Source organism: Andrographis paniculata, unplaced genomic scaffold (genome assembly GCF_009805555.1).
Source record: "Andrographis paniculata isolate CXL003 unplaced genomic scaffold, ASM980555v1 Contig36END, whole genome shotgun sequence".
Taxonomy (NCBI): domain Eukaryota; kingdom Viridiplantae; phylum Streptophyta; class Magnoliopsida; order Lamiales; family Acanthaceae; genus Andrographis; species Andrographis paniculata.
Window position 1 is genome coordinate 606,432 of NW_026137569.1, and position 24,503 is coordinate 630,934.

The 24,503-nt window shown below is 38.3% G+C and overlaps 6 protein-coding genes, 1 long non-coding RNA gene and 1 other non-coding gene across 17 annotated transcripts; 6 read left to right on the plus strand and 2 right to left on the minus strand.

Annotated features, from left to right (window-relative positions):
• Window positions 1-1,554: 1,554 nt before the first annotated feature.
• On the minus strand, window positions 1,555-5,322 carry LOC127249638 (uncharacterized). 4 transcript variants are annotated; one of them, XR_007838448.1, is made up of 6 exons: window positions 4,893-5,322; window positions 4,342-4,755; window positions 3,583-3,711; window positions 2,884-2,943; window positions 1,959-2,096; window positions 1,555-1,869 (listed from the first exon to the last, which is right to left on the minus strand). It is a non-coding gene; the product is annotated as an uncharacterized LOC127249638 (long non-coding RNA). The 4 variants fall into 4 exon arrangements; XR_007838449.1 differs by having other exon boundaries at window positions 1,555-1,876; window positions 4,342-4,682; window positions 4,893-5,311; XR_007838446.1 differs by having other exon boundaries at window positions 4,342-4,682; window positions 4,893-5,303.
• Window positions 5,323-5,574: 252 nt separating this feature from the next.
• Window positions 5,575-9,235, plus strand: LOC127249634 (phospho-N-acetylmuramoyl-pentapeptide-transferase homolog). Of its 2 annotated transcripts, none has more exons than XM_051272543.1 (8): window positions 5,575-5,841; window positions 5,941-6,015; window positions 6,675-6,901; window positions 7,156-7,600; window positions 7,698-7,762; window positions 8,183-8,376; window positions 8,523-8,731; window positions 8,838-9,235. In XM_051272543.1, exons 1-8 carry the CDS (start codon window positions 5,728-5,730, stop codon window positions 9,018-9,020), a joined length of 1,512 nt encoding a protein of 503 aa, XP_051128500.1. In that variant the 5' UTR covers window positions 5,575-5,727; the 3' UTR covers window positions 9,021-9,235. The 2 variants fall into 2 exon arrangements, with proteins under 2 accessions (XP_051128500.1, XP_051128501.1); XM_051272544.1 differs by having other exon boundaries at window positions 5,741-5,861.
• A 333-nt stretch (window positions 9,236-9,568) lies between these two features.
• Window positions 9,569-11,885, plus strand: LOC127249636 (60S ribosomal protein L18a). Its single transcript, XM_051272547.1, has 4 exons — window positions 9,569-9,730; window positions 9,871-9,986; window positions 10,451-10,514; window positions 11,336-11,885. The coding sequence occupies exons 1-4, from the start codon at window positions 9,716-9,718 to the stop codon at window positions 11,675-11,677; spliced, it is 537 nt and encodes a 178-aa protein (XP_051128504.1). The 5' UTR covers window positions 9,569-9,715; the 3' UTR covers window positions 11,678-11,885.
• Window positions 11,886-12,343: 458 nt separating this feature from the next.
• LOC127249676 (uncharacterized) lies at window positions 12,344-16,372 on the plus strand. Its single transcript, XM_051272607.1, has 7 exons — window positions 12,344-12,539; window positions 12,645-12,809; window positions 13,431-13,579; window positions 13,654-14,026; window positions 14,515-14,897; window positions 15,427-15,747; window positions 15,913-16,372. Exons 1-7 carry the CDS (start codon window positions 12,417-12,419, stop codon window positions 16,085-16,087), a joined length of 1,689 nt encoding a protein of 562 aa, XP_051128564.1. The 5' UTR covers window positions 12,344-12,416; the 3' UTR covers window positions 16,088-16,372.
• Window positions 16,373-16,699: 327 nt separating this feature from the next.
• On the minus strand, window positions 16,700-17,305 carry LOC127249677 (uncharacterized). The gene has a single exon (XM_051272609.1). It carries the CDS (start codon window positions 17,303-17,305, stop codon window positions 16,700-16,702), a length of 606 nt encoding a protein of 201 aa, XP_051128566.1.
• A 599-nt stretch (window positions 17,306-17,904) lies between these two features.
• On the plus strand, window positions 17,905-21,900 carry LOC127249645 (3-oxoacyl-[acyl-carrier-protein] synthase I, chloroplastic). 3 transcript variants are annotated; one of them, XM_051272556.1, is made up of 8 exons: window positions 17,905-18,054; window positions 18,618-19,083; window positions 19,617-20,048; window positions 20,412-20,585; window positions 20,822-20,935; window positions 21,030-21,131; window positions 21,233-21,299; window positions 21,391-21,900. In XM_051272556.1, exons 2-8 carry the CDS (start codon window positions 18,628-18,630, stop codon window positions 21,456-21,458), a joined length of 1,413 nt encoding a protein of 470 aa, XP_051128513.1. In that variant the 5' UTR covers window positions 17,905-18,054; window positions 18,618-18,627; the 3' UTR covers window positions 21,459-21,900. The 3 variants fall into 3 exon arrangements, with proteins under 3 accessions (XP_051128513.1, XP_051128514.1, XP_051128515.1); XM_051272557.1 differs by lacking the exon at window positions 17,905-18,054 and adding an exon at window positions 18,141-18,250; XM_051272558.1 differs by lacking the exon at window positions 17,905-18,054 and having other exon boundaries at window positions 18,377-19,083; window positions 21,391-21,495; window positions 21,673-21,900.
• On the plus strand, window positions 17,910-18,062 carry LOC127250037 (U4 spliceosomal RNA). Its single transcript, XR_007838521.1, has one exon. It is a non-coding gene; the product is annotated as a U4 spliceosomal RNA (small nuclear RNA).
• A 270-nt stretch (window positions 21,901-22,170) lies between the features above and the next one.
• Window positions 22,171-24,197, plus strand: LOC127249646 (high mobility group B protein 14-like). Of its 4 annotated transcripts, XM_051272560.1 has the most exons (7): window positions 22,185-22,361; window positions 22,463-22,576; window positions 22,873-22,930; window positions 23,033-23,077; window positions 23,440-23,520; window positions 23,678-23,741; window positions 23,990-24,197. In XM_051272560.1, exons 1-6 carry the CDS (start codon window positions 22,306-22,308, stop codon window positions 23,738-23,740), a joined length of 417 nt encoding a protein of 138 aa, XP_051128517.1. In that variant the 5' UTR covers window positions 22,185-22,305; the 3' UTR covers window position 23,741; window positions 23,990-24,197. The 4 variants fall into 4 exon arrangements, with proteins under 4 accessions (XP_051128519.1, XP_051128518.1, XP_051128517.1 ...); XM_051272562.1 differs by lacking the exon at window positions 23,440-23,520 and having other exon boundaries at window positions 22,171-22,361; XM_051272559.1 differs by lacking the exon at window positions 23,990-24,197 and having other exon boundaries at window positions 22,190-22,361; window positions 23,678-23,953.
• The last annotated feature ends 306 nt before the right edge of the window (window positions 24,198-24,503 follow it).

Sequence of the window (24,503 nt, forward strand, 5' to 3'; positions counted from 1 at the left end):
GGCCTTGATCACCTAAACATGTGGCTGTCAAGTTTCTGTCGGCCGTTGGGTGACAGATATTGGGCTGCGGATGGGACTTGACAAATGCGCATGGATTTGTCTGCCTATGGGCAGGCAGCACGTGACTGTCGGTCGTTGGGCCGTTGAGCCTTGACCACTACAAGTGTGCCTCTCAGGCTCCTGGAAGACGGCATGTTTTCCTGTCGGTCTGTTGGGTGACAGCTATTGGGTCTGTTGGATGGGCGTCCATGACATTTTACTGGGCCGTTTGGATTTGAATGAAAACAATGTTGGGCCACATGGGGCTTGACAGTTTGCCTGCTATGGGCAGACAGCACGAAAACGGCGTGTCGGTCCATTGGGTGACATTTATTGGGTCACTCGGATGGGCCTCCAGGACATTATATTGGGCCGAATGGGTTTGAATGAAAACAATGTTGGGCCATATGGGCCTTGACAGTTTGCCTGGCTATGGGCAGACAACACGAAGACAGCCTGTCGGTTCATTGGGTGACAGTTATTGGGTCACTCGGATGGGCCTCCAGGACATTTTACTGGGCTGTTTGGGTTTGAATGAAACAATGTTGGGCCATATGGGCCTTGACAGTTTTCCTGGCTATGGGCAGACAGCACCAAGACAGCCTGTCGATCCTTTGGGTGACAGTTATTGGGTCACTCGGATGGGCCTCCAGGACATTATACTGGGCCGAATGGGTTTGAATGAAAGCAATGTTGGGCCATATGGGGCTTGACAGTTTGTCTGGCTATGGGCAGGCAGCACAAAGACGGCCTGTGGTCCATTGGATGACAGTTATTGGGTCACTTAGATGGGCCTCCAAGACATTTTAGACGTTTGGGTTTGAATGAAGATGATGTTGGGCCATATGGGCCTTGACAGTTTGTCTGGCTATGGGCAGGCAGCACAAAGACTGGAACGTTTTCCTGTCGGTCCATTGGGTTTAAATGAAAACAATGTTGGGCCAGATGGGTCTTGACAGTTTGTCTGGCTATGGGCTGGCAGCACGTGACTATGTCGGCCGTTGGGTTAGATAAATTGGGCCTGTTGGATTGGCCTGTTCAACGGGCCTGTGATAATATTTGTATTCAGCTGCATGGGCTTGTGTAGAAACAGTATTGGGCCGGAAGGGATACGACTATTGCACGTGTGTTTGACTGAGAGCTGGCAGACAACACGTGCTCATGTACCTGCTTTTTCTGTACCTGGCTATGGTGGTCCATTTAGTTGTCCTCAACGGGCATAAGATGTAGCCGAACGGTTAACATCTTGGGCTTTTAATGGGCCTTAGGGGACTAACTGTCCTAGATTTAAGCAGATGGGAATGGTCTAAACAGCTTTTCAAATGCATGCTAACACTGGGAAAATCTATTCATTCGTCACTTTCTTACTCAAAACGGCTAAAAATGGAAAACTGATTGCAAATATCGAGCCATCCACGTCCATTTCCCGAAGCAAACTAAGATAGTTATTAAGTCGAGATAGCATGCTAAAGAATCTCAAGGAAGAACACTGGGGCACCTCTTTACAAGAAAAAATTTCAACACCCCAAAGCACACATATAATAATACAAGGAAAAACAGATAAATAATGGCTGCCCCATAGATACAGGCAATGTGTCTTACCAAGCTTCTGCCATGAAGCATATGCCCAAGTCTCTGTGCATTTGAATTAGAAATCTCCAAAAACAGTTGAAACAAATGAAACTAAACCAAGCAAATCAATTATAATGAATTCCCCCAATTATGATCTTATTCAACTTCCCAATGTACTACACCAACAGCCAGTAGGCAAACTTCTGAATCCAGTAATCTTGTCTAGAAACTGCATATCCACTGTTCTTCACAATATGCCTGGGTACTTATCAATAAAGTGAGTATAATATACAATAAGAAAAGAAGCAAAATTATCATCAAGCATATATATATAATTAGAAATACACCTGGCAGGAAGCAGGCAGGCTCTCTGGCATTGTTAACAGGATATCACTCTGACGGCTCAAGCTTTCCTTGGCACATTTGTATATGTTGCAGTACTAGAGAGAGTCAGCTCGTACTCCTCTCTGCTTCAAAGCCATTACCTTATCACAATATGTCAAGTAAACACAACAAAACGAGTTGCAATATTGTACAATACAGATTTGAAAAACCAACAAAAAATAGACAATAAGATACAACATAAATGGGATCTTGCATTGGCCATACAAGTGGGCAAATGACCACAGCAAATTATTTTCACAATCAAAAGCAGCACCTGATAGCTTTATCAATTCAATGCTTCCCGACTAAAAAAGAATTTGACTTTTAGCATTGAATTTAATGGAGGAGACCTATAACTACAGAAAGGCAAAAATAGAGTTGTTAAAAGAATCGAGTAGCTCACGAGCCAAGCTCGACTCGGCTCGTTTATAGAGATAAATGAGCTGAACTCGAGCTCGAAAATTATTTCTTTTACAAACGAGCCGAGGTCGAGCTCGGTTCGTGAGTAGCTAAATTGAGCCCGTTAGTAATAATTAATTTATATTATTTATTATAAAAGTTTTTATATCAAAATTTATATTTATTATTAAAATTTAAATATTTTATTATAATAATTATGAATAAAATTAAATATATTTAATTTATATATTTAAAAATATATAGAATATATATAAAATTCAAACTGAGCTCGAACTCGATCTTGAATTTGAGCCTAACGAACCGAGCACGAGGCACTATTTTGGCTCGAACTCTCAACGAGCCGATCCGAGCTTGTACCACTAACAAGTTCGAGTCGAGCTCGAACAATCAATACTCGAGCTCGCTAGGCTCGTTTAACAGCTTTAGGCAAAAACAACATAGAAGTCAGCAATTACCACAAGCACTTACCAAAGTTCATTGCATAACCACCAAGAAATCTTTGCATTGCAGAATGCTGCCAATATTTTCCTACATTAATAATATATAATTACATAATCTTTTTAAGAAACAAAAGGTAACACACACATTTGGCATCCATGTTTTAGCGGAAATACACAAAATATATGGTGTAAAAATTGAAAGCATAGTTTATCTAAATGTTAACAAAAGAATATGTTACACAGTCCCCTTTCTATCAGGATTGAAGCATGTACGGCTAACATGATAATAAATTATGCAATAATATTCACACTGAACTCAAAAATAAAATGGAAAGCACAAGAACTAAGACCTTGTTATTTCTTAATGTATGTAAACCTTGACTCTAAGATATAACAAATTTCAATTTTACCAAACCTTAGAAACGGAATGTAAGATTGAAGTAGTTTATCATTCTTTTAAGGTTAACACATTCGTCGGAGGGCGCTGTATGAAGGTATATGATAAACTATTTCACCTCAAAAAATCAAAATGCAAAACGAAACCAAAAGAAGCACCATTAGAACACACCCTTATACTGATAGTGCAACAGAGCTATCAAGCTAAGTATGAAGCACAAACATGGTGTGCTTATAAAACACTAGCGCAAGAATGAACGAGAGAATGCAAGAACTCATAACTTAATCCCCAGTAATAATAAAAGTAAAACTATCAGTGTCATTAGTGCACCTTGTCCTTAAGGAAAGGAACTTTGCGCAGCCCCTGCAGAGCCTGTTCATAAAAAAATGTGTATTGTTACTGGCGTTTCGACTTGGCCTTAAAAGCATAAGAATCCACACATCCTTAATGCTTCATGAACTGCAATGACATTATCAACATCAACACAAGTTACCAAACATGTCATTAAACATGATTTCCGCATACATTGGATCTACACAATAGGGGATTAACACACATTGGTTGAATTGTACGGCACATGTGGTATAACTGATGGATGCATGGAATGGTAGCCCCAAACCCACATCGCAAACATACCAGCCGTTTGGGATAATTAGGAAGCATGGTAAAGTAAATGAAGGAACCTAGCTAAAGATTATTTAATTTCCGGAAGAAAATTTTCAGATCCCTGCCCATTGAGATTTCTGCAAAGGTATAGCATCCATGCCTTAACAAGGGGCGATGCAGAGATCTTAACAGTTAACCTTTGTGATATATTGACTGAATGTGCAATTGAACATCAACAAGGATCTTGAATAAAAGTTTGGTTGACTTATGAATTTAAATTGAAATAGTATTACAACAAAACAACAAACCCTAGACCAAATGGGAAAAAAAAAAAAAAAAAAAAAAAAAAAAAAAACCTTAATAACACACACTAATCAATTGCCCATGAATATAAAAGATAAATCACATTAACAATCGGCCATATCCTGATTGGCGTTGATCTTGATAACAGAAAACAAATCAAAAATAGTGCAAGGAACTTACAATATGTCCGACGAAGATAAAGCCAAAAAGGACGATGAAGGTGAGGAATTAGTATAAGGTGAAGCCGGATAAAAAAAGAGGATGACGGTGACGATGGCCGTGGGTGACAAAGAAGAAGAAGGTGAGTCGAGTGCGAGGTCGTGGGAAAAAGAGAGTCGTGGAATGCATCAGGTTTGGAGGCTAGGGTTAAGAAAATTAATTAGGAACTTGGCTGGGCCGCGGATGGGAGTGCTACACCGCCTTTTGAAACAAGGTCGCTTGTACATTCCTGGCACAATTTTTACCTTCCCTTCGTCAACTCCAAGAGCATACCATTGCCAAATCTCCAATCCAAGCGTAAACTGCATCGAATACGCACGGCATACGACAAATTACATACAACTCCAGTGTCAAAGCAAGCGGTGAGTGTGAAGTCTTCGTCTCGCAATCGTTTCACAAAAGATCGAGTTCAGCACGCAGACAAGTTTATAAACACCCAAATATGGAAGCAGAAACAAAGATATCAAATGATCTGATTCAAAACAATAACTCGAACAAAAAAAACCACGCACCTTTGTGCCAATCTCGGTGTAGACTCCCGGCCACATGACTTTGTACACCTAAAGAACCCTAATTCGCCGGCAGACAATGCGACCGCAATACGACGTAAGTTGTGCGCGGAAATGAATGCCCTAACCACGGCCCGACGGATAAAACAAATAGTTATATGTACTTTGTATTGGGCCTAATATTATTCTGTAAGCCCCAACCAAATGATCCCAACACACTTTATCAGCAAAAAAGCGACTTTGTCCAAACCTCAAAAACGTGTTTCTGCATGTAATATATAGTGCACTGAAACAGACACATTCCTCTTATGACGACAAAGAAGCTGCAGCAAAAGCACATGACCAAGCAGCACTCAAAGTATTGCCATTGGGGAACATCAACAATCACCAAAGTTCAAATTTTTACTTAGTCTCATTATATATTATTTTAATAATAATTTTAAATTATTTTTTTTTCCAAATAAATCAAAAGAAACATATCCCTTAAATTTAGTGAAAATTTTTGTATACTTAGTTTGGAAAATTTTACTATATTTTTTTTATTATATTTAAAATATTATATTAATTTTTATTTATACTATACTTTATTTAAATTTAAAAATTTAACAAAACAGTAATTTATTTTATAATAAATCAATAAAAGGACTATAAACTGAGACAGAGCATCCCTCGATAGTGACGAGACCGCGACCGCGACCGCGACCGGGTCGGATCTCTCCATTTAGGCACGCGCCGATGTGGCGCGTGGTATTCTTTAACCCCTAACAGCAATCTTTGTATATCGGTGGCCGCCGCCTGCAGTAGTCATCTTTTTTGGTGGTGGAGCCGTGAAGCATACATGGTCATGGTATCTCATGCTTTGTGTGGTTTGTCGGGTTCAAGGTTTCTGACCCAGCAGCTGACTTCGTTCAATTGCCGGAATCTTAATCGCCGTTGTTACCTCGATCGCAAGGTAAATGGAGATTCTATGATGTAAGGCCCTGATGTTTGTGATTTTTTTTTTTTGCGGTTTGGGCAGGTTGGAATGATTATTTTCTCTTCCTCTATGTAGTTATTTGATTCGCGGATTCGGAGTCATGATTTTCGCATGCGGCGGGGAGTACTTCGCGTTTACGCAATGGATGATGTATTAATTATGTTTTTCTGTTCGTTTCGCCTTTAAACATTCGGTCTTGTTGCGCGTAGAAAGAATTGTGCGGTTGTTTCTGTGCCGTCGGCGGCTGATTTAATGATGTCTCGTGTATCGGTAGTTTGGATCAAAGTTGCTTTTATGACGTACATAACAGCGTTGACGTGTGCTTAGTAAACTAAGGATACACCCTAATTGAGGTGTTAAGCTCTGAGTTAAATCCATGGTTCGCTAATGCATTTCATCTGGTTTCTTTGTGTGATTAATTCACTTTGGGGGCTGATGAAGAAGATTGTAATGTGGATTTCTTTACATTTGGTGGGATGATTGGACAGAAATTGCTCATCTAAAATAAAATGTTGAAATGGTGAAGTGTGCATGGATGCGTTGATTGTTGCATTATGAATACGTCGATCTAGAAGAAGCCTGATACTTGTCAGGATGGTTTGCGGGGAGGATTTTAGGCACTATCTTTGGATGTCTAAGTAGAACCTTTAGCATTGTTAGGTCTGTAACTTTTAATAATGTATTGGGATCTTGTAAAGCTTTGTTCTTTGCTGAATGCAGATGGTTCTAGGTTGAATTAGAACATGTCCGCATTATTTTCCGTACTTGGATTGTGCTTTCTTGATAAATGGATATTGTTCCATATTCAGGATTCGGCAGGCTTTTCGTCATTTGATGACTGGGGGCACAGCAATGAGCCAGTTGATTATGTATTTTCGTCAAGTGACGGTGACAACAGTGATGGGGAAGCTATGTTGCAGCCCATAACTGATGTTGATTTGCCTTCTACGAAAGAGGAATGGCTAGCACCTGAGGACTCCTTAAGGGTGACTACACATAGACTTGCGATGCTTGGAAGAACAAGGAGTAGAAGAAAGTAAGAACTTTCAGAAAACCTGACTTTGAATCGTCTTTTCACTCTTTTTAGAATGATATGACCATAGTCCTATGAAAAAATCTTTTGTGATTATATTCATACATGTATGAATTTATGCTTACATTATGTTCGGTTGGTTTTCCACTCGTCTGGTTTTTGGTTTTTTATTGAATAATTACTTGTTGATAGGGTGAACTTGGCAAGTTATGTTGCATATTGTAATACAGTGTCTTCCTGAAACTCTGTGATTGTAGGACTGTTTATGGAATTCTGAACAATGTTGGACTAGTATTGTTTTCAACATTCCTACTTTTACTTGTGGATCAGTGTGCGTGGCGTATTGTGAGATTGCCTCTCTCGCCATTCCACTTGATGCGGCCTTTTCTTATCTCTGTGGTTTTGGCAGCATCTTTTGGCTATATCTGTGTTCCATTATTTCATATGCTGAAGCTTCACTCCATAGTTAGGAAAGCAGTGCCTCGTCAACACTATAATAAGAAAAAGATCCTTACGTTGGGAGGATTGTATTTTGTACCGATTGGTCTACTTGTTGCTGAAGTTGTACTGAAATTTTCTTCCATTGAAGTTACTGGAGCAGCAGCCGCAACTATTGCCTTTGCTGCAGTTGGGCTAATGGATGACTTCTTGAACATCAACAATACTGATGGCCTACCTGGTTGGATGAGGCTTTTGTTGGAGGTAAATCCACTTGAGTCTTCGGTTGCATTGTCTAATAATTGTTCTAGAGATCATTGTTTCAGTTATAGATCTAATCTGAGATTTTTGTGTTGCTCAGACTGCTGTTGGAACATGGTTCTCATACTGGTCCTACACAACAGACATATCAACGCCCTACAGCATGTATATCATCTAGTAACTAATTTCATCAAACCTTTTTTTAAGGTTCACTCATAAACATCTATGCTTTTAACGGTGAATTTAACAAAAAGTATGCTTCCCTCGAGCATAGATCAAACTATCTCCGTAACGTGTCAATTTGTTGTATTTAATAATAAAATGAGTTCAGAACTGCTCAAGTAGGGCCATTGTTTGCTGTCTTAAATTGATGATACTATTCTAGGACCCGATGCCAATCCCTCATGGTGGTTTAAATTTTACGCTAGAGCACGACATTTCTTTTTACCATCATTTCTGTGCTGGTGTTTGTCAATAACTTCCTGAAATGTTGTTAGAAGTTTTTATGTTCTCTTTTGTTGTAAAGAATGCTACTGGAATCGGTCTACTACATAATCACTTGTGCCAATGTAATCTGTATGTCAGGAAAATGGTGGTCCCTTTGCCTGCACCTTTGGGCCTTGTTTGTCTCCAGAAATCTTACCCAGCCTTAACTGCATTCTGCTTTGTTTCCATGGCAAATGGAATTAATTTAACTGACGGGCTTGATGGAATGGCTGCGGGGACTGCTGCTTTAGCATTTATTGGAATGTCGATTGTGGTTCTTCCAATATGTTCTGGTACAAGACTCTTTCCTTTGGTGATCTTATGATTCAAATTGTTCTACCGTTCTGCCTCAGCTGTATCCATATTTTAATGTTGCAATTGCGCACATAGTTCTTTTCATAGGTTCCTTACATTTAGTTTGTTCAAACTATATAATCAGACCTTTCCATATTTGGAGCATCAATGGCTGGAGCATGTATTGGCTTTCTATTTCAAAACCGATACAAAGCATCTATATTCATGGGTGAAACTGGAGCTTTAGCTTTAGGAGGTGCTCTTGCTGCAATGGCTTCCTGCACCGGCATGTTTCTCCCATTGCTCGTGTCATCGGGTGTATTTGTCTTGGAAGCACTTTCAGTTATAATGCAGGTACATATATGCAATAGCCATAGCCATTATTAGCACCTCTTTTATGTTTTGGTTTAACTCTAGCCTTGCTATTTGTGCATATCATCATCAATTTGTCGTGTCTTAGATCCTTTCGTTCAAGGCATCAAAATATCTGTGGCGAAGAGGATTCAGGTTGTTCCGGATGGTGCCGTTGCATCACCACCTTCAGTTATGTGGAATGAGAGAACCGGTAATCGTCGCCTCCGCTTACATTGTCACCTGTGCTTTGACCTTGTGTGCAGCATACCTCGGACTCACTTCAGCATGACTTGTTTTTAAGTGTGATCTTCTAGTACACATGAAAATTACTCTATTGTGTCATCAAAGATGCCAGTTTTGTTTCCTTTGTCTTTATAGGAAAGCATCAAGTTTTGCTATTTTGTTGTGATGTTCTTTATTGGCTTGTTCTGTACCGGATGGTGCTGTGCCGAATTTTATGCTAGTATAGACAGCAACATATACATATTAATTTATATTTATTCATATTTGAAATTAGTTTTAAATAGGATGTTAATTTGAATTTATAAGTATTTTGATATAATAAAAATTATATGCATAACAAATAATTAAAATTTATTTTATCTAGATATATTAAAAAAATAAACATATCATACTTTATTGCGGATATTACATTTTAATTAAATTCAATATTAATTAATTTTTTAGTATATAGTATATTTAATAGTAGTACCAAAAGAATGGCGAAATTCCCGTAGTAACAATATTTAACCAACAATCCTTTATGGGCTCAAGCAAATTCAGTATTGTCTGAGAAAGCCCGGTAAAATATATGGCCTGTTGAGGCCCAAAGCCCATTGTGAAGTAGGGTTTGCAACTTTTGAGCGCTTCAGCGTTGCACAACTTACAAAACCCTAGGCACGCCTCTCATCCGTCTCCAAACGCAGAGGGAGAACAAGAGAGAGAAAGAGCGCGCGAGGGCAGGGCTATTGATCGCTGTCGAAAATGGTGACGTACAAGGTACGTGCCTCTGATTTTTTGTTTAAAATGAATGATTATGGTCTCCACATGCTGTTTGTGTGAATGTACGTAGTTTTGATTTAGTTAAAGGAGAAATCAGTGTGATCGATTGGATCATTGTTTTGTTATGTTATGTGCAGTTTCATCAGTACCAGGTGGTGGGGAGAGGTCTGCCGACGGAATCAGATGAGCACCCGAAGATCTACCGGATGAAACTCTGGGCCACCAATGAAGTCCGCGCCAAGTCCAAATTCTGGTATTGCCGTGAATGCATATCATGAGTGTGAATGTTTCCTTTTGTTTGGTGCGCTCTTCTGTGTTCTGTATTTTCCGTATTTTCCTTCTTGGTCTCTGCTCTAGCTGAAAATAGAAAATAGGTTTGTAATGACTTTATAAAGTATCTGCTTCCCATAGCCCGATGGTAATTACTCTAGATCTATACGAGGTGAAATACCTCTGAGACATTGCAGTCTGTAAATTGAAACTTATTATTGCAAGTGTTTATGGGAGAAGAAGGATGAATATGGGAGTAGTATGATTGGAATGCCGTCTCACATGTGATGATGTCTTTCTTCTTTCCTCTCTTTTCTTTTTTAGTAATTTGAGCTACCTTCTATTTCTTACACTGTAAGATAGAGCCTTGTTACTCAAGAATGTTACAAGTTTAAATTTTGAAGTTTTTGGTGTATTATTAATGGCTGATTTATAATTCTTCTGAAGGTACTTTTTGAGGAAACTGAAGAAGGTAAAAAAGAGCAATGGCCAAATTCTTGCTATAAATGAGGTATTTCAATGCTATTTTTAAAGTTATTATCCAGGATTCAGCAGAAGACAAGCTATGTGCTAGTAGTTTTATTTATCGCATACTACGTAATTTGTCATTCCCAATTTTTGGTATATGATTGTACACTTTATTCAGATTTTAAATTTCATAATTTTTTAAATTTTAATTAAATTATTTAGTTATTTTAATTTTAATATATAATTATTTGTATTATATCATAATTATTTTTACTACTATACTTGTTAATTATTTATAATCTTTGTAAATTCTCGTATTTACACATCTACACCCTAGACACTTCATCGAGGATGGAGGAGTAGTATTCTAGAGTGTGTAGGCTTTCATTCTAGATTGATTTGTATTTCTTGTGTTCACTCTGGTCAATGTTTCTACACATGCTGCTGCCCAACTAGTATATGCTGCAACAAAATGTCTCTGAATAGGATTTGTACACCTTAATCTTGAAGGTTAAGCTATCTCAATGTGCCTAGAAGCCATATTTGAACTTGCCATAGTATTATTGAGGCTGTAATTTTTGCATGTATAGCACACAATCCCCATGCTTGCACGCTATCTATGAATAATATTTTGTCAGAGTCTTTTTTGTGGTTTTTTGGGTGCCATCAGATAATTGTAAATAAATTTGCATATTGAACTTTGATCCTTGTTCTATATGCAAACCACTTTGTTGGTTTGTTACTTATCTTATATAAATGCTGACAATCCCACTTATTTCTTGTTCCTTAAAAAAGAAATAACTTGCATCCATCCGTGAAGTGTAAATTTTGATATATAGTAATTTTGTAACTATTTTTGCTCAGATTTTTGAGAAGAACCCAACCACTATCAAGAACTATGGAATCTGGCTGAGATACCAAAGTAGAACTGGTTATCACAACATGTACAAGGAGTACAGAGATACCACTTTGAATGGTGGTGTTGAGCAGATGTACACTGAGATGGCATCCCGTCACAGGGTCCGTCATCACTGCATCCAAATTATCAAGACAGCCACTGTCCCAGCCAAGCTTTGCAAGAGGGAGAGCACTAAGCAATTCCATGACTCCAAAATCAAGTTCCCATTAGTGTTCAGGAAGGTCCGACCTCCAACGAGGAAGCTCAAGACCACATACAAGGCATCACGGCCCAACTTGTTTATGTAAACTTGTTTGGCCTTCACCAGATGCAAAAGTACCAAACATCTCTGAGTACCCAAAAGAGCAAATTGTTTTCAGTTTTGTTGAATTCGTACTTCGTTATTTTTGCTTGCCTTTGATAGACTTCTGGCATAGATTATTTCCTGGTATGTTGAATGGTTATGACCTCTTGTTTTCAGACAGTAACATCTGCTTTAATCTTTCATTTCATCTAGTTGCTGTTGTTTGTCTATTGCCATTGCACTTCTTAGTCTTTTGACATGAGTTTCATCATTTGACTCGAAACTTAGACGACTGCTGGTAGACAATCTTTTGTGAGTTTTAGTTCCATTCGTATTTCTGCCAAAACAGTATATGTTCTAAAGCCAAACTCACAGTTCAAGGATAATCAGATGAATGACTTGCGGACATTCAAAGAATTTCTTGCAATGAAGTAATGGATAAACAGGTAATTCTCAAATTTGTATACATTGTTACTTCATACTATTCTCTCAAATCCTATTCATTATCTGGTTAGGTTCCTTATTTGGACTAAAATAAGTAGAAAAAGGTAATCATTGTCCAAAAGCAGGGATTTCAAAAGAAAAGTTGAGAAAAGCTAAAAAAAAAAGCATTTAGATGATTGCATATCCTATTAAACCCCAAAAAATCACCTTTTTCTTTCAATTCAACACAGGAAAAAAAGCATTACATTCACCAAACTCAAACCCATCCCCCCAAATCCTGTCTTTTCTAGTCGATCAAGATGTTTCCTTTCGAAGCTCTTTCTGTTTTGCCTCTCTTATTTCTTGTGGATTTTGCCAACTGCTTAAGCAATGAAAATAGCAAAGTTGGAGTTCCTCAAATCAGCACCATTCATGAGCATCTTGTAACTTTTTACCAATCTTCATTCTTTATCTGCCTCCATGTTTGCTAACTTTTAGCTTGTTTGATCTCAGACTTTGGTAGTCATTTCGACTAACTAATGTTGCAGGTCGATTCTGAGAAGACAACCAATATTGTGGTTCATGGAATCTTGCTTTGGGCTTCAATGGGATTCTTGATGCCTCTTGGAATACTAATAATGAGAATTTCCACCACAAAGGATTGCCCCCGCACAAACCACAAAATCTTGCTCTATCTTCATGCTACTTTGCAGGTAAACAATCAAACCATTGTTTCAAAAAAAAAAAAGATGGTAGAATCAAATTGTTTTAGTTTGGATGCAGTGATGAAGCACTATTTTTATGTTCTTATAATAAAGTGTTTCACATTATTTTTCGTTCTTCTGCATAATCATGATGGCCTAAGAAATTATTTCCCAAAGTCCCTTTTAGTAGCAATGCACTTATTGGGGCAACCCACATTTTTGCCAAGTGCATAACCAAGCCACAATCCACCACACCAAACTAAGTTAATATAGCGCACAAGAAAAAAGGTTAATTTTACTGTTATAATGTCTGTTTTAAAGGTCGCTGTTACAATACTTAATATTTAAATTCAGTATTGTGCTGACAATACATATATTATAAGACGTCAATATATGGTTTATAATAATATAATATAAATACAATATAATTGTTCATATAACACATATTATGATATGTTAATATAACACATCATATTCTTGTTAATAATACAATATATGTTGTGTTAGTTGAAAATATGTGCCAACTGTTTATGTTATGTGTCCTGAATAGATCCAAATGGTAGAATTCACCTGCTATTACACAAAATACCTGATACTGATACCGTGTGTTCTTTTCTTTACAATGAAAAGGTGCTCTCTCTCCTCTTTGCCACAGCTGCAGCAGTTCTGTCCATAAGACAATTCGAGAATGCTTTCAACAACATACACCAAAGAATAGGACTTGCACTCTACGCTGCAATTTTCGCGCAGATTTTGATCAGTTTCCGCAGGCCTAATCGGTAATATAATTATAAATCTTCCACTTTTTCAGTTGTTCTACAATGTTATTTGTGCTTCTCTTCTGTGTATACAGTGGAACCAGGAGCAGAACAACATGGTACTTCTTACACTGGATGCTGGGGACCGCGACGTCCCTTGTGGGCACTTTGAATATCTACACAGGATTAAATGCATACCACAAGAAAACCTCAAGAAGCATAACCCTTTGGATCATAATCTTCACAGCTCAAGTTTGTGTGATGGCAATCTTGTACATGTTTCAGGACAAGTGGGAGTATATGCAGAAGCAAGGTATTATTACAGCTGCTGATTCTGGACCAGTGATTGTTTCATCAATGAGTGATCATCATCTTCAGATGGGCATTGTCTTGAATGATCCTTCAAGAAAAAGTAATGCACTTGGGACTTACTTTTCAAGAACCAATGCTCTCAACAAGCTCTTCCAACTGACATGATATGATCTTAAATGTGTAATGTAAAGACAGAGCCTTGTAATAATAATTTTTGAATTTGGCTGATTTTTGTTCTAAGGATTTTACCAGGGCTTCCCGTTAGTATCTTGAATAAAATTCATTTACCATAAATAAATGTGCCTAAAATACACATGTAAATTATAATATATCATCATAACTATTTTTATTTTGATCGGTTCTATTTTTCAAAATTTTATTTCTTGATATTATTATTTTGTTAGTGTAGTATTAATTTATTTATTTTATTTCAAAATATTGAGGGATACGTTAGTTAATTGAATATAAGGATTTTATTTTTTTTTTAATAAAAATATGATTTTTTTTTTTCCTTTATGACTTCAAAATTTTTATGGTAATTCTAAATTTAAGTAGTATTTTAAATTATTTTAATTACTATAGTACTATATACATCTTCTTTAGTTCTTTTATTTCTTTAATAGTTAGAGACAGCACAGGTTTAGCTGAAATTGGAGGGATCACGAATCGATTACCGTCTACGCGCCGCTGGCGATACTCACACGCGCGGACAGGGAGACGCGATGGGGGAAGAGGAATCGAAGGCTTCGAAGAAGAGGGTGGTGGAGTCTTTAGGATGGCTGACGGAATCAACCATCATGCCCCGCAAGCATCGCGCCATCGAAGGGGTTGGGGCTTCCTCTGTCTTTGAACTCAAGGCGCAGCTCTACCAATCCCAGGAGGAATCCAAGCGGCAGCCAAAGGATCCAGTCCACTCCGCGGACCATAATTACGCGCAACACCTCGAGGTTCACCGAGCCAAGAAGAAGATCTCCGCGAATGATTCATTTTCCGCTAAGAACTCCGGCGTCGACGCCCGTGCCGCCAAGTACGTCAATTGATTAAATTATGCTTTGAATTCGTTAATCATCGATTGGAATTTGATCTTTGAGTATGGATTGGTGATTGGCATGCTCAATTTACGGATTTTCTCGTATGTTCCCGGTTCTAGGGTTTCTTCAATTAGGGTTTTTTTTTTTTTTTTTGTATATATATATATTCGATTCCTGCAATCTGCCGCTCTAGTAGAATTTCAATCAATTATGAATGAATTACCACTATATACATGATTTATTAGCATTGGTATGGATTATTACTCTGGACAAATTTGCAAATGATTGTGGCAATAATCAAAGGAAATTTATACCTGTTTCTTGATAGAAACTAGAATTTCATTGTGAGAAGTTGATGTGAAATGCTCTAAATATTTTACTGTTGTCATATTCATCCCTCCATTCAACATTGTGACTGTTAGCATATATGGAAAAACTAGACATGGTTAACTATGTTGTAAAATTATGTAACACTCCATACATGAGTTCTCGGTTTATTTATATATCCAAACTGTATATTTTCAGGGATAAACTTGAGCTAAAAGCTGTCAAAGATGGGTCGGCAAGCTATGCTGCATTGGAGAGAAAAGCAGAATTGTATGATAAACTGATGAGAGGAGAGCTATCTGACGAAGAAGATCAAGAGAAGTATTGTGTCGATTTCTTCAGAAAGGGTATAGAGCAGAGCGAATCCCCAATGCCACAAACAAGTGATACATCTGCACGAGAAGAACCACGGACAGATGCAGATGATGGAGATGATTTACAAGTAAATAATACAAAAGCAGCTGGACTCGGACGGGGGTCTGCTACAATGGACAGGGGGCAACACAAGCATTTAGTAATGTAAGATTTCTGCCTTTCTGTGCATTATTTTGTTCGTGATGGGATATTTTTATGCTCTAAAATTGCCGGTCAAGCCATGGGCTTCTGAATTCATTGGAACTTGAATAGCACGAAGTATTTGTCTTTTTGGACTAATCTTTATGTGAATGTTGCTTCTTTTCTCAGGGAGGTTCACGAAGAAGTAAATCTAGCTAGGGAAAAAGCTTCGGAGCTCAAAATACGCAGACAGGAGCAGCTCGCTGCACGAAGGGAGAAATTGAAGCAAGCCTACCTCCGAAAGCAACTTGAGAAGATGAAAGCTTCTAAAGAAGAAGCCCAAACTGAAGTTGGAGCTGAATAATTTGGTTGTTGGTATACTGTAAAATGTTCTTGCTGCTATTAACACAGGTTTCTTGCAACTGCATTGTTGATCTTGATTAGATTGGGTTCTTGTGATTGAATTACCGCTCATTGAGTGGCTATTTTGTGTTAAGAGTCTTGATTTAATACTAGATTCTCAATAGAGGGCAAATTAATGTCCAACAAGGCTACATGTCGATTTTAAGCATACATCTGTATCGACGCTTATATTTCAATTCTGAATATATATGTAGACGGGGTAAGTCTCAGCACATTACTGATTTAATACGAGTCTTGATTTTATAATTTAGTAATTTTATATGTATTCATATTTTAAAGTGCTGATTTAATATTATAAACTAGTTGTTTGTGTTTGTTTGTATGTATTGCTGAATAAATTTTAAATATGTACCGTTTATATATATATATTTTCTCTTAAAGATTACATTTATATGTTTAAGTAAATATTAACTCTTAAATTAAAAATTAATTACTGTACTGATTAACGATAATAATCATAAGCTACACGACAAATAATTGTATTGTAAAAAGAGCATGCAGAGAAATTTTGACAGGTGGCTTCAATGCAGATGCAGGGTCTTTCTAGTACCTTCTACGCCTCCGCCGCTGCCGCCGCAATCCCACCGCTTCCGCCACTTTCCGCCGCCGCGGCCATATCCTCTTCCTCCTTCTCCTCGTCCTCCTCTACCTTCTCCCTGACACTAAACGACAACGTCTCCCGTCGAGCCAAGAACCTTCCCGTCGGCGGGACCCACAAATTCAGCCACCCCTTGGCCTCGCCGGAATCCCTCCAAACGCGCACCGTCATGCACTGGATCGGGTTGTCCACCGGCTCCGCCGCGTCACCGCTCTTGAGCACGTCGCAGAGGAGCACCCGGGCCCTCCCGACCAGCTTCTCCAGGCCGACATGGGAGGCGGCGTACACGTCGACGTTCAGCGCCGCCATCACGTTTCTCTCCGGCAGCCCCTTATGGAACTTCACCTTCACCACCTCATTCCAGGTGGGGTTGCTCCCACCCTGCTCGTCCACGTGGGTCTTTGCAACGTGGACATCCTTCTCCACGTAGACCTCCGCGAACGTCCTCATCCTGCTAATGTGCTTCACGTTCTTCAGCCCCTCGCCGGAGTAGATCAGCACCTCTATCTCCCTCACCTCCTCCGCCGCCGCTCTCCGCCTGAAGTTGCCGTGTTCTCCCATCCCCCTCAAATCCTGTGTTTACAATAGTCTCTTCTTCTCTCTCTCTCTCTCTCTCTCTCTCTCTATATATATATATTGAGATTTACAGGCTAGCAATTTTGAATTGAGATAAGAATTGAATTGAATTTTATTTTTAAAAGGCATTTTTATTTCCTATTTCAGTATTTCTTCAGCATGTTAATTTCCCTTTTGTAATAAGTTCTATTCAGCAATTTCGTTCTAAAACGGATTAGACAAATCCCTTTTCAGAGAGTGACATTTTTCATGGGAGCTTTAGATCCAAAAAATTCATTGGGCTAAGGCTCATCTTCAAAGCAAGCCCATCGTCTCTCTTCAGCTCATTGCCATTGAAAGTATCCAGAAGCTTTTACAGACATTACTTCCATCAATCATCTGAGATTCACACCAGAAATCCAAGCTCATAATGTGCAAAAAGTGTTCCAAGCAGATAAACATCAATTTCAAAGTCAAACAAAACAAACCCGTTAATGTAGGAAGAGAAACGAGAATATTAGCAAATAGTGGTATCCCACATCGATCAATCACAAGAAATTGTAAACCCCCCTCAATATATAAATAGTCCAATGCAGCCACAGTCAAAACCATCTTTGCGCTTGGGGCAATGACGCAGCTAGTGAGGTTCTAACCGAGGCGCGTCTATTGCTGGTTGAAAACTATTTCCAAACCCCCTCTTCGGCCCGTGCTTGACTCGGGCCGTCGAGAATTTCTGGAAGGGCTTCTCCTCATCGGTAAAGCCCTACAATTAATACTTCTAAATATTTGCCAGGCAGAGTGGTTATACAATAGGTTATGGTAGGTGGGTTTGTTTGGCAGACCATTAAATGTGTAGAGAAAATGGAGGGTTAGACGAACACGGCATCAGATCAACAAAACATACTCTGTGACTGTGTATCTGCTTAGCTTCATCAATGGAGGCAGAAAGAAGTATATTCACAAATACAGTTTAATTAGTGAAATTAATATTAATTATAATATTATAAATCATCTGAGAAATGTGCATCGATACAAACGAGGCTTGAGATCTGTTTTGTAATGTTTTGGTAATTTACAGAAAGGACCACAATTCTTGATGTGTAGATGTGCAATTATTTGTGTAGTTTGGTGGTTGAGCTTAGGTTATATCGATCAAAGTTAAGCTTTGTCGTGAATTTTGAGGAAGTTTGTGTTGGAAATTTCTTCCTTTCTTCACAGTAGAAATAGAAATAGAAATCGAGCGTCTTGGGGTGCATTAGATTGATTAGTCGGTAGGTGCCTCTTCCTCTTTGGCTTAATTTCTTTCGATTTTGCACAGATCTTCGACCATGCAGGCGCTCCAATTCACTGCCCTCCGCCCCTCGCCGCTCCTCGACGCTCGTAACTCTGGCGCTGCACCCTTCAGAAATGCCAGACCTCCAGCTAGGAGACGAGCCTTCAGAATCTCCGCATCCGCCGCCTCAACCGTGGCGGCGCCGAAGCGGGAGACGGACCCGAAGAAGCGCGTGGTGATCACCGGAATGGGTCTCGTATCGGTATTCGGGAACGATGTGGACGCCTACTACGAGAAGCTGCTCGCTGGTGAGAGTGGCATCACTCTCATCGACCGATTTGACGCCTCAAAATTCCCGACGCGTTTTGGGGGGCAGATTCGGGGGTTCACGTCCGAGGGGTACATTGATGGGAAGAATGATCGAAGATTGGACGATTGCTTGAGGTACTGCATTGTTGCCGGGAAAAAGGCGCTTGAGAGTGCGGATCTCGGCGGAGATAAGCTCAACGAGGTATTCATGGCCTGGGAAGCTCATTATATTTGGAATCTGCTTCTTCTGATGGTGTTTTCTGTTGATTTTTGAGTAATTATGATTAAATCTTATGCTTTGGTGCTGATTCTGTGAGTAATACAAACCTTGCTAAGTGATTGAATGCTTCAAGTAATGCTCGGACTGAAAATTTTTCATTGAGTAAACAAATGGAAGTTTCTTATATTCAGATAGCAGTTTATGTTTAATCACTGTGGCATTTGTATTTGTTGTAACTGGTATCTCAATGTATGTTTTATGGTATGTTTGCCTTCTGAGGGTTTGATATTTCTTGGATTAAGATTCTGTGTTGGTTCTTGGAACTTAAGGATAGTTATGAACTGATGAGTGAGTGGTTCTATGTTTGTTGGATCCTTAGTTGCAAATGTTCTGCAATTACAATTGAATGATTCTGTTTGGCATCAAATTAGATATATCTATGCAGTAGGTTCTTTTTGGTTTAAGCAGTTTCTCAAACATGCATGTATCTGAATTATGTGAGTTTGTATGTGCAGATTGATAAGATTCGAGCTGGTGTATTGGTCGGGACAGGAATGGGGGGTCTTACTGTATTTTCTGATGGAGTTCAGTCTCTAATTGAAAAGGGACACAGGAAAATCACCCCATTTTTCATTCCTTATGCGATTACAAACATGGGATCTGCACTACTTGCAATTGATCTTGGCTTAATGGGGCCAAACTATTCAATTTCAACTGCATGTGCCACCTCAAATTATTGTTTCTATGCAGCTGCCAATCATATCCGTCGGGGTGAAGCTGATATCATGCTTGCCGGTGGAACTGAAGCTGCCATTATTCCAATTGGATTGGGGGGTTTTGTTGCCTGCAGAGCCTTGTCTCAAAGAAATGATGATCCGAAAACTGCTTCTAGGCCGTGGGATAAAGATAGAGATGGTTTTGTTATGGGTGAAGGTGCTGGAGTCCTGGTAAGTATGCAGTTATTGTTATTTTCTTGAATCTACTATAAGATTATGCTCGACTTTTAGATTCCTAGCAGATGAAAAACTGGAAAGAAATCGTTAATTGTATGATCAATGGGTATTGGGTCTCCTATTTCATAGCCCTCCTCCCCTCCCACTCAACCCTCACGAAACAAAAAGCTTGAAGTATCTGATTGATACTAAGCGTGTTAGTTATATATGAATGATTGAATGTTTCAAGTTCCAACAATTTTTTCATATTCTTAATAGGTAAATGTTTGGATTGATACTACTAAGCATGTTAGTTATATGATATAAATCCATATGTATGTTTGGCATTTCTTAAAATTCCTTAAAATTTCACCGAAGGTTATGGAAAGCCTGGAACATGCAATGAAACGAGATGCGCCAATCATTGCGGAGTATTTGGGAGGTGCGGTGAATTGTGATGCTTATCACATGACTGATCCCAGAGCAGATGGTCTTGGAGTCTCTTCATGCATCGAGAGTGCCCTTGAAGATGCTGGTGTCTCTCCCGAGGAGGTGAATAATATGTGCTTTCATTACATCCCACTTATATTGTACACTATATCATGCAACACATATATGGATTTCTTGTTGGTTGCTATTCATTCCTAAGTTCAACTGCAGAATTGAGGTTTCTGGAAATTGTGTGAATATATGAACTATATTGCTGGTGTAGATCTCTTTCGGGCACGCCTCTAAAATCTATTAGTGAATTTGATTTATCCTTGAAAGAGAGCTATATTTTCTCCCAGGTTAACTATATTAATGCCCATGCAACCTCAACCTTAGTCGGCGACTTGGCCGAGATAAATGCTATCAAGAAAGTGTTCAAGAAAACTTCAGAGATAAAAATCAATGCTACCAAGGTAAGATCTCAATAAAGCCCTACTTGTGAGCACACCATTGACCCCATAGCCATTTATGTGCATTGGTCCTGATTCAATCGTCATTTCGCTCCAGTCAATGATAGGACACTGCCTAGGTGCTGCTGGTGGCCTGGAGGCTATAGCTACAGTGAAAGCCATCACAACAGGCTGGGTTCACCCCACAATAAATCAGTTTGTAAGTTGAAAGCTATTCAAAATCCACCATTCCTCTATTGGTTTTTTGTTTTTTCCGAGTAAAATGATATCAGCAACATCTCATTGAAACCTCAAATACAGAACCCTGAACCTTCCGTGGACTTCGACACTGTTGCAAACAAGAAACACCAGCACGAAGTCAACGTCGGTGAGTCATCCCATTTCAGATCTCCACACCTTCATCCATCCTGTTCTGCAATCCTGCTGTCCTAATTCACTTTCTTGTCCTCTTCTTGCAGCTATTTCAAATTCATTTGGATTTGGTGGGCATAACTCAGTGGTAGCTTTTTCTGCTTTCAAGCCATGAGAGAGAAAGAGAGAGAAGAGAGAGGAGGAGAAAGAGAGTAAGAATAATGAATGTTTTAGTTAGAGAAACATGAAAGTTGCATTTTGATTGGAGTGGTTGTAGAGTTGTAGTTGGATTTAGATTTGAAAAGTTTTGGTGTTTGATTTGTTGGTTGGAGCTGTGACACCAATAATGATTAATGAATGCATGCCTCCCTCCCTTCCTTCCTTCTCAGTTTTGGTGGTGTTTGTTGCTCCAGCCAAACGATGCTTATGCTGCTGCTGCTGTTCAGAAGGTCCTCCATTTCTCCATCTTCTTCCCTTCCCTTCTCTTTATTTTCTCATCATCATGTTTGTATCAGCCAACAATTTCTAGAGGGAAGAACATATTCTGTGTTGTGTTGTGTTGTGTTTAACATTGCAAATAATTTGTTGATATATAACTCAGTCTCTCTCTTGATATATATATATTTTTTGTATTAATTATTTTTATAATAATATATTAGTAAGTTATATAAAAATTAATAATATTTTAGTATTGGAATGTAATTATTTTTCTTACAGATAATTGATAATTTCAAATAGAATAGACGAAAATGTAGAAAATGTATCTTTAGAACAATGAAAATGATAATAGCAGAAATATGTTATGCATTTTAATTGGATAGACCAACAGCAATTGAGTAGTATTATTTATTTATAGCTTTTAATTTTTTTTCTACGCTAAAGTCGCTGGGTTGGGATAGCGCTTTTATATCGTAACGAATCAAGTAAGACAAGTAGGCGGTTGTTAATGTGTTAAATGAGAAGGAAGAGGTCGGCGTTCTAAGTCGCCGTTCCTCGCCCTCTGGTGCTGCCTGCGTCGGGAAATGGCGAAGAGGAGTGCGAGGAGTACTACATCATCTACTTCTAATGTCGGCGACGGGTGAGAAGGAAGAAGACATAGAGAGAGTGGAAGTTTTCGTGTCCGGATGTTTTAATTTAACCCTCAGTTTCTGATATTGTGGTTACTTTCTTTTCTTTCAGTAAAACAGTGAATAGGAAAAAGAAGAGGCCTAAATCGAAGGCAATGAAACGACGGGAGACGAAAATTGAAGCCATGAAACCTAAGAAACCACCTACGGCGTTTTTCTACTTCTTGTATGTGTATATGAGTTTTAATCTGTTTATTCATAATCTAGGAGTTGTTTTTATTTGGTCGAATGCTGCGAAAGTATCTGGAAGCTAAATTTTTTACTCTATGCTTGGTAGTCAGTTTTGATAATTTCATGTTCATTAACATGTTGAAAAAACAATGGCGTAACAATGATTCGAGACATAGAAAGGGCTGGTTTGTTAATTAAGTTGATTGTTTCACTTAAATTTGCTGTTTGTGAGATTTGAGCACCAATAAATCCTTCAGATTCAGAGAAATTGTTGTGGACTTGATATTCCAGGGAGGATTTTCGAAAGGAATACCAAGAGCAGAATCCAGATGTTAAGTCAATGAGCCATGTATGAGCAGGGGACCTTACATAGTCCACTTCCACACCTTTTTTTGTTGCTTCTGATTCTGCATTCATGTTCATAATTTTGCATTACTCTCCGTTGGTGCAGATTGGAAAGGCCTGTGGGGAGAAGTGGAAGACAATGACATACGAGGTTTGCCATCTAATGCCTACTGTACTCTTTGATCTCTCAATCATGGCAACAGAGTTGAGAAATCTCTATTCATCAAAATTGTTCTATCGTGAAATATCTCTATACAATAACTCGTGTTGCTGCAATTCAAGTTTATTCCTTCCTATCTTTTGATTGATTAACTTGGTCAAGTTCCTGCAAATATGTGATCATGAGATATTTAGGCCAATTGTGTTTCTCCAAGTGTTAATGCTATGAAATAATTGATCTTATGGCATCAATGGTGTAACTACAGAATGATATTTTATAACTCATTAGCATGAAATCATGGCTCTCATAACTTCATTCCTTACATTATCTTTTTCTCTTTGCTAATCACATAGGAAAAGGTACATTATTATGATGTTGCTACAGAAAAACGAAGAGAGTTTGATATAGCTATGGCAGAATTTATTCACAAAAAAGTAAGCTTTACGTGCAATTGTTCTTTTCTGTACTTATTGACATCACCCTATATATCCTTTGATGCTTGAGACTCGGGTGTATAGCACCATATCTCATTCAACTTGATAAACAAAGTAATAAGTTACAGCCCATCTCTCATGAGAAACGAATTTGCAGGAAAATGGGGAGTTTGATGCGTTCGATCCTGACCTCGAGGATGACTCTGAGTTTGAAATATGAGGCGAGTAAAGCTCTATGTTGATGAATTCTTGTAAATTACATTAACTGCATTAGGAAATTAGAAAATCAATATTATGGGCCAAATGTGGAATTGTAATCTAGGCAATGTGTCTCATATTTTGCTGTGTTATGGATCTGCCTTTTTTGAACTCCTCGAATGGATTGATCCTTCGGGATTGATGATTTTTTTAACAACTCCCATCTTATCTTCTACTTGTGCTATGGATTAATCCTTTCCCTTTCCTGCAGGATATTATTACTCATTACTTGTGCTATGCATTCATTCATTAGACAATCTGCAGGTTTGTTTGGATGTGCTTTGGGATGTTTTGGTGTTTTTGATGTTATCCTATCTTTTTGTTTTTGGCTATCTTTTATAATTATACTTAATTTATTTATGATAAATAATTTTATTTACTTATTTTAAATAATAATAATTTGTTACTATTTTTTTCTACGTACTTTACTATTTTATTATTATTACTTTTAATAATTTTTTAAAAAATATTTTTACTTCATCTTTTATCTACCATGCCCTGATATTGGCATAATTAATCCGAAAAGAGAATATCATATATACTATTCAATATCGAAGCATAAAACTCAAACCATCAAATAAACGCGCTGACAGTTTGTGAGAAGGGGCATATTATAGCAGTACAAACAGCAAATATAGCAAAAATATCCAACATAAACTTATTTAATTTATAATATATTTCAGTATCATTAAACAACAATTCAATTAACACTCCAACATATATAT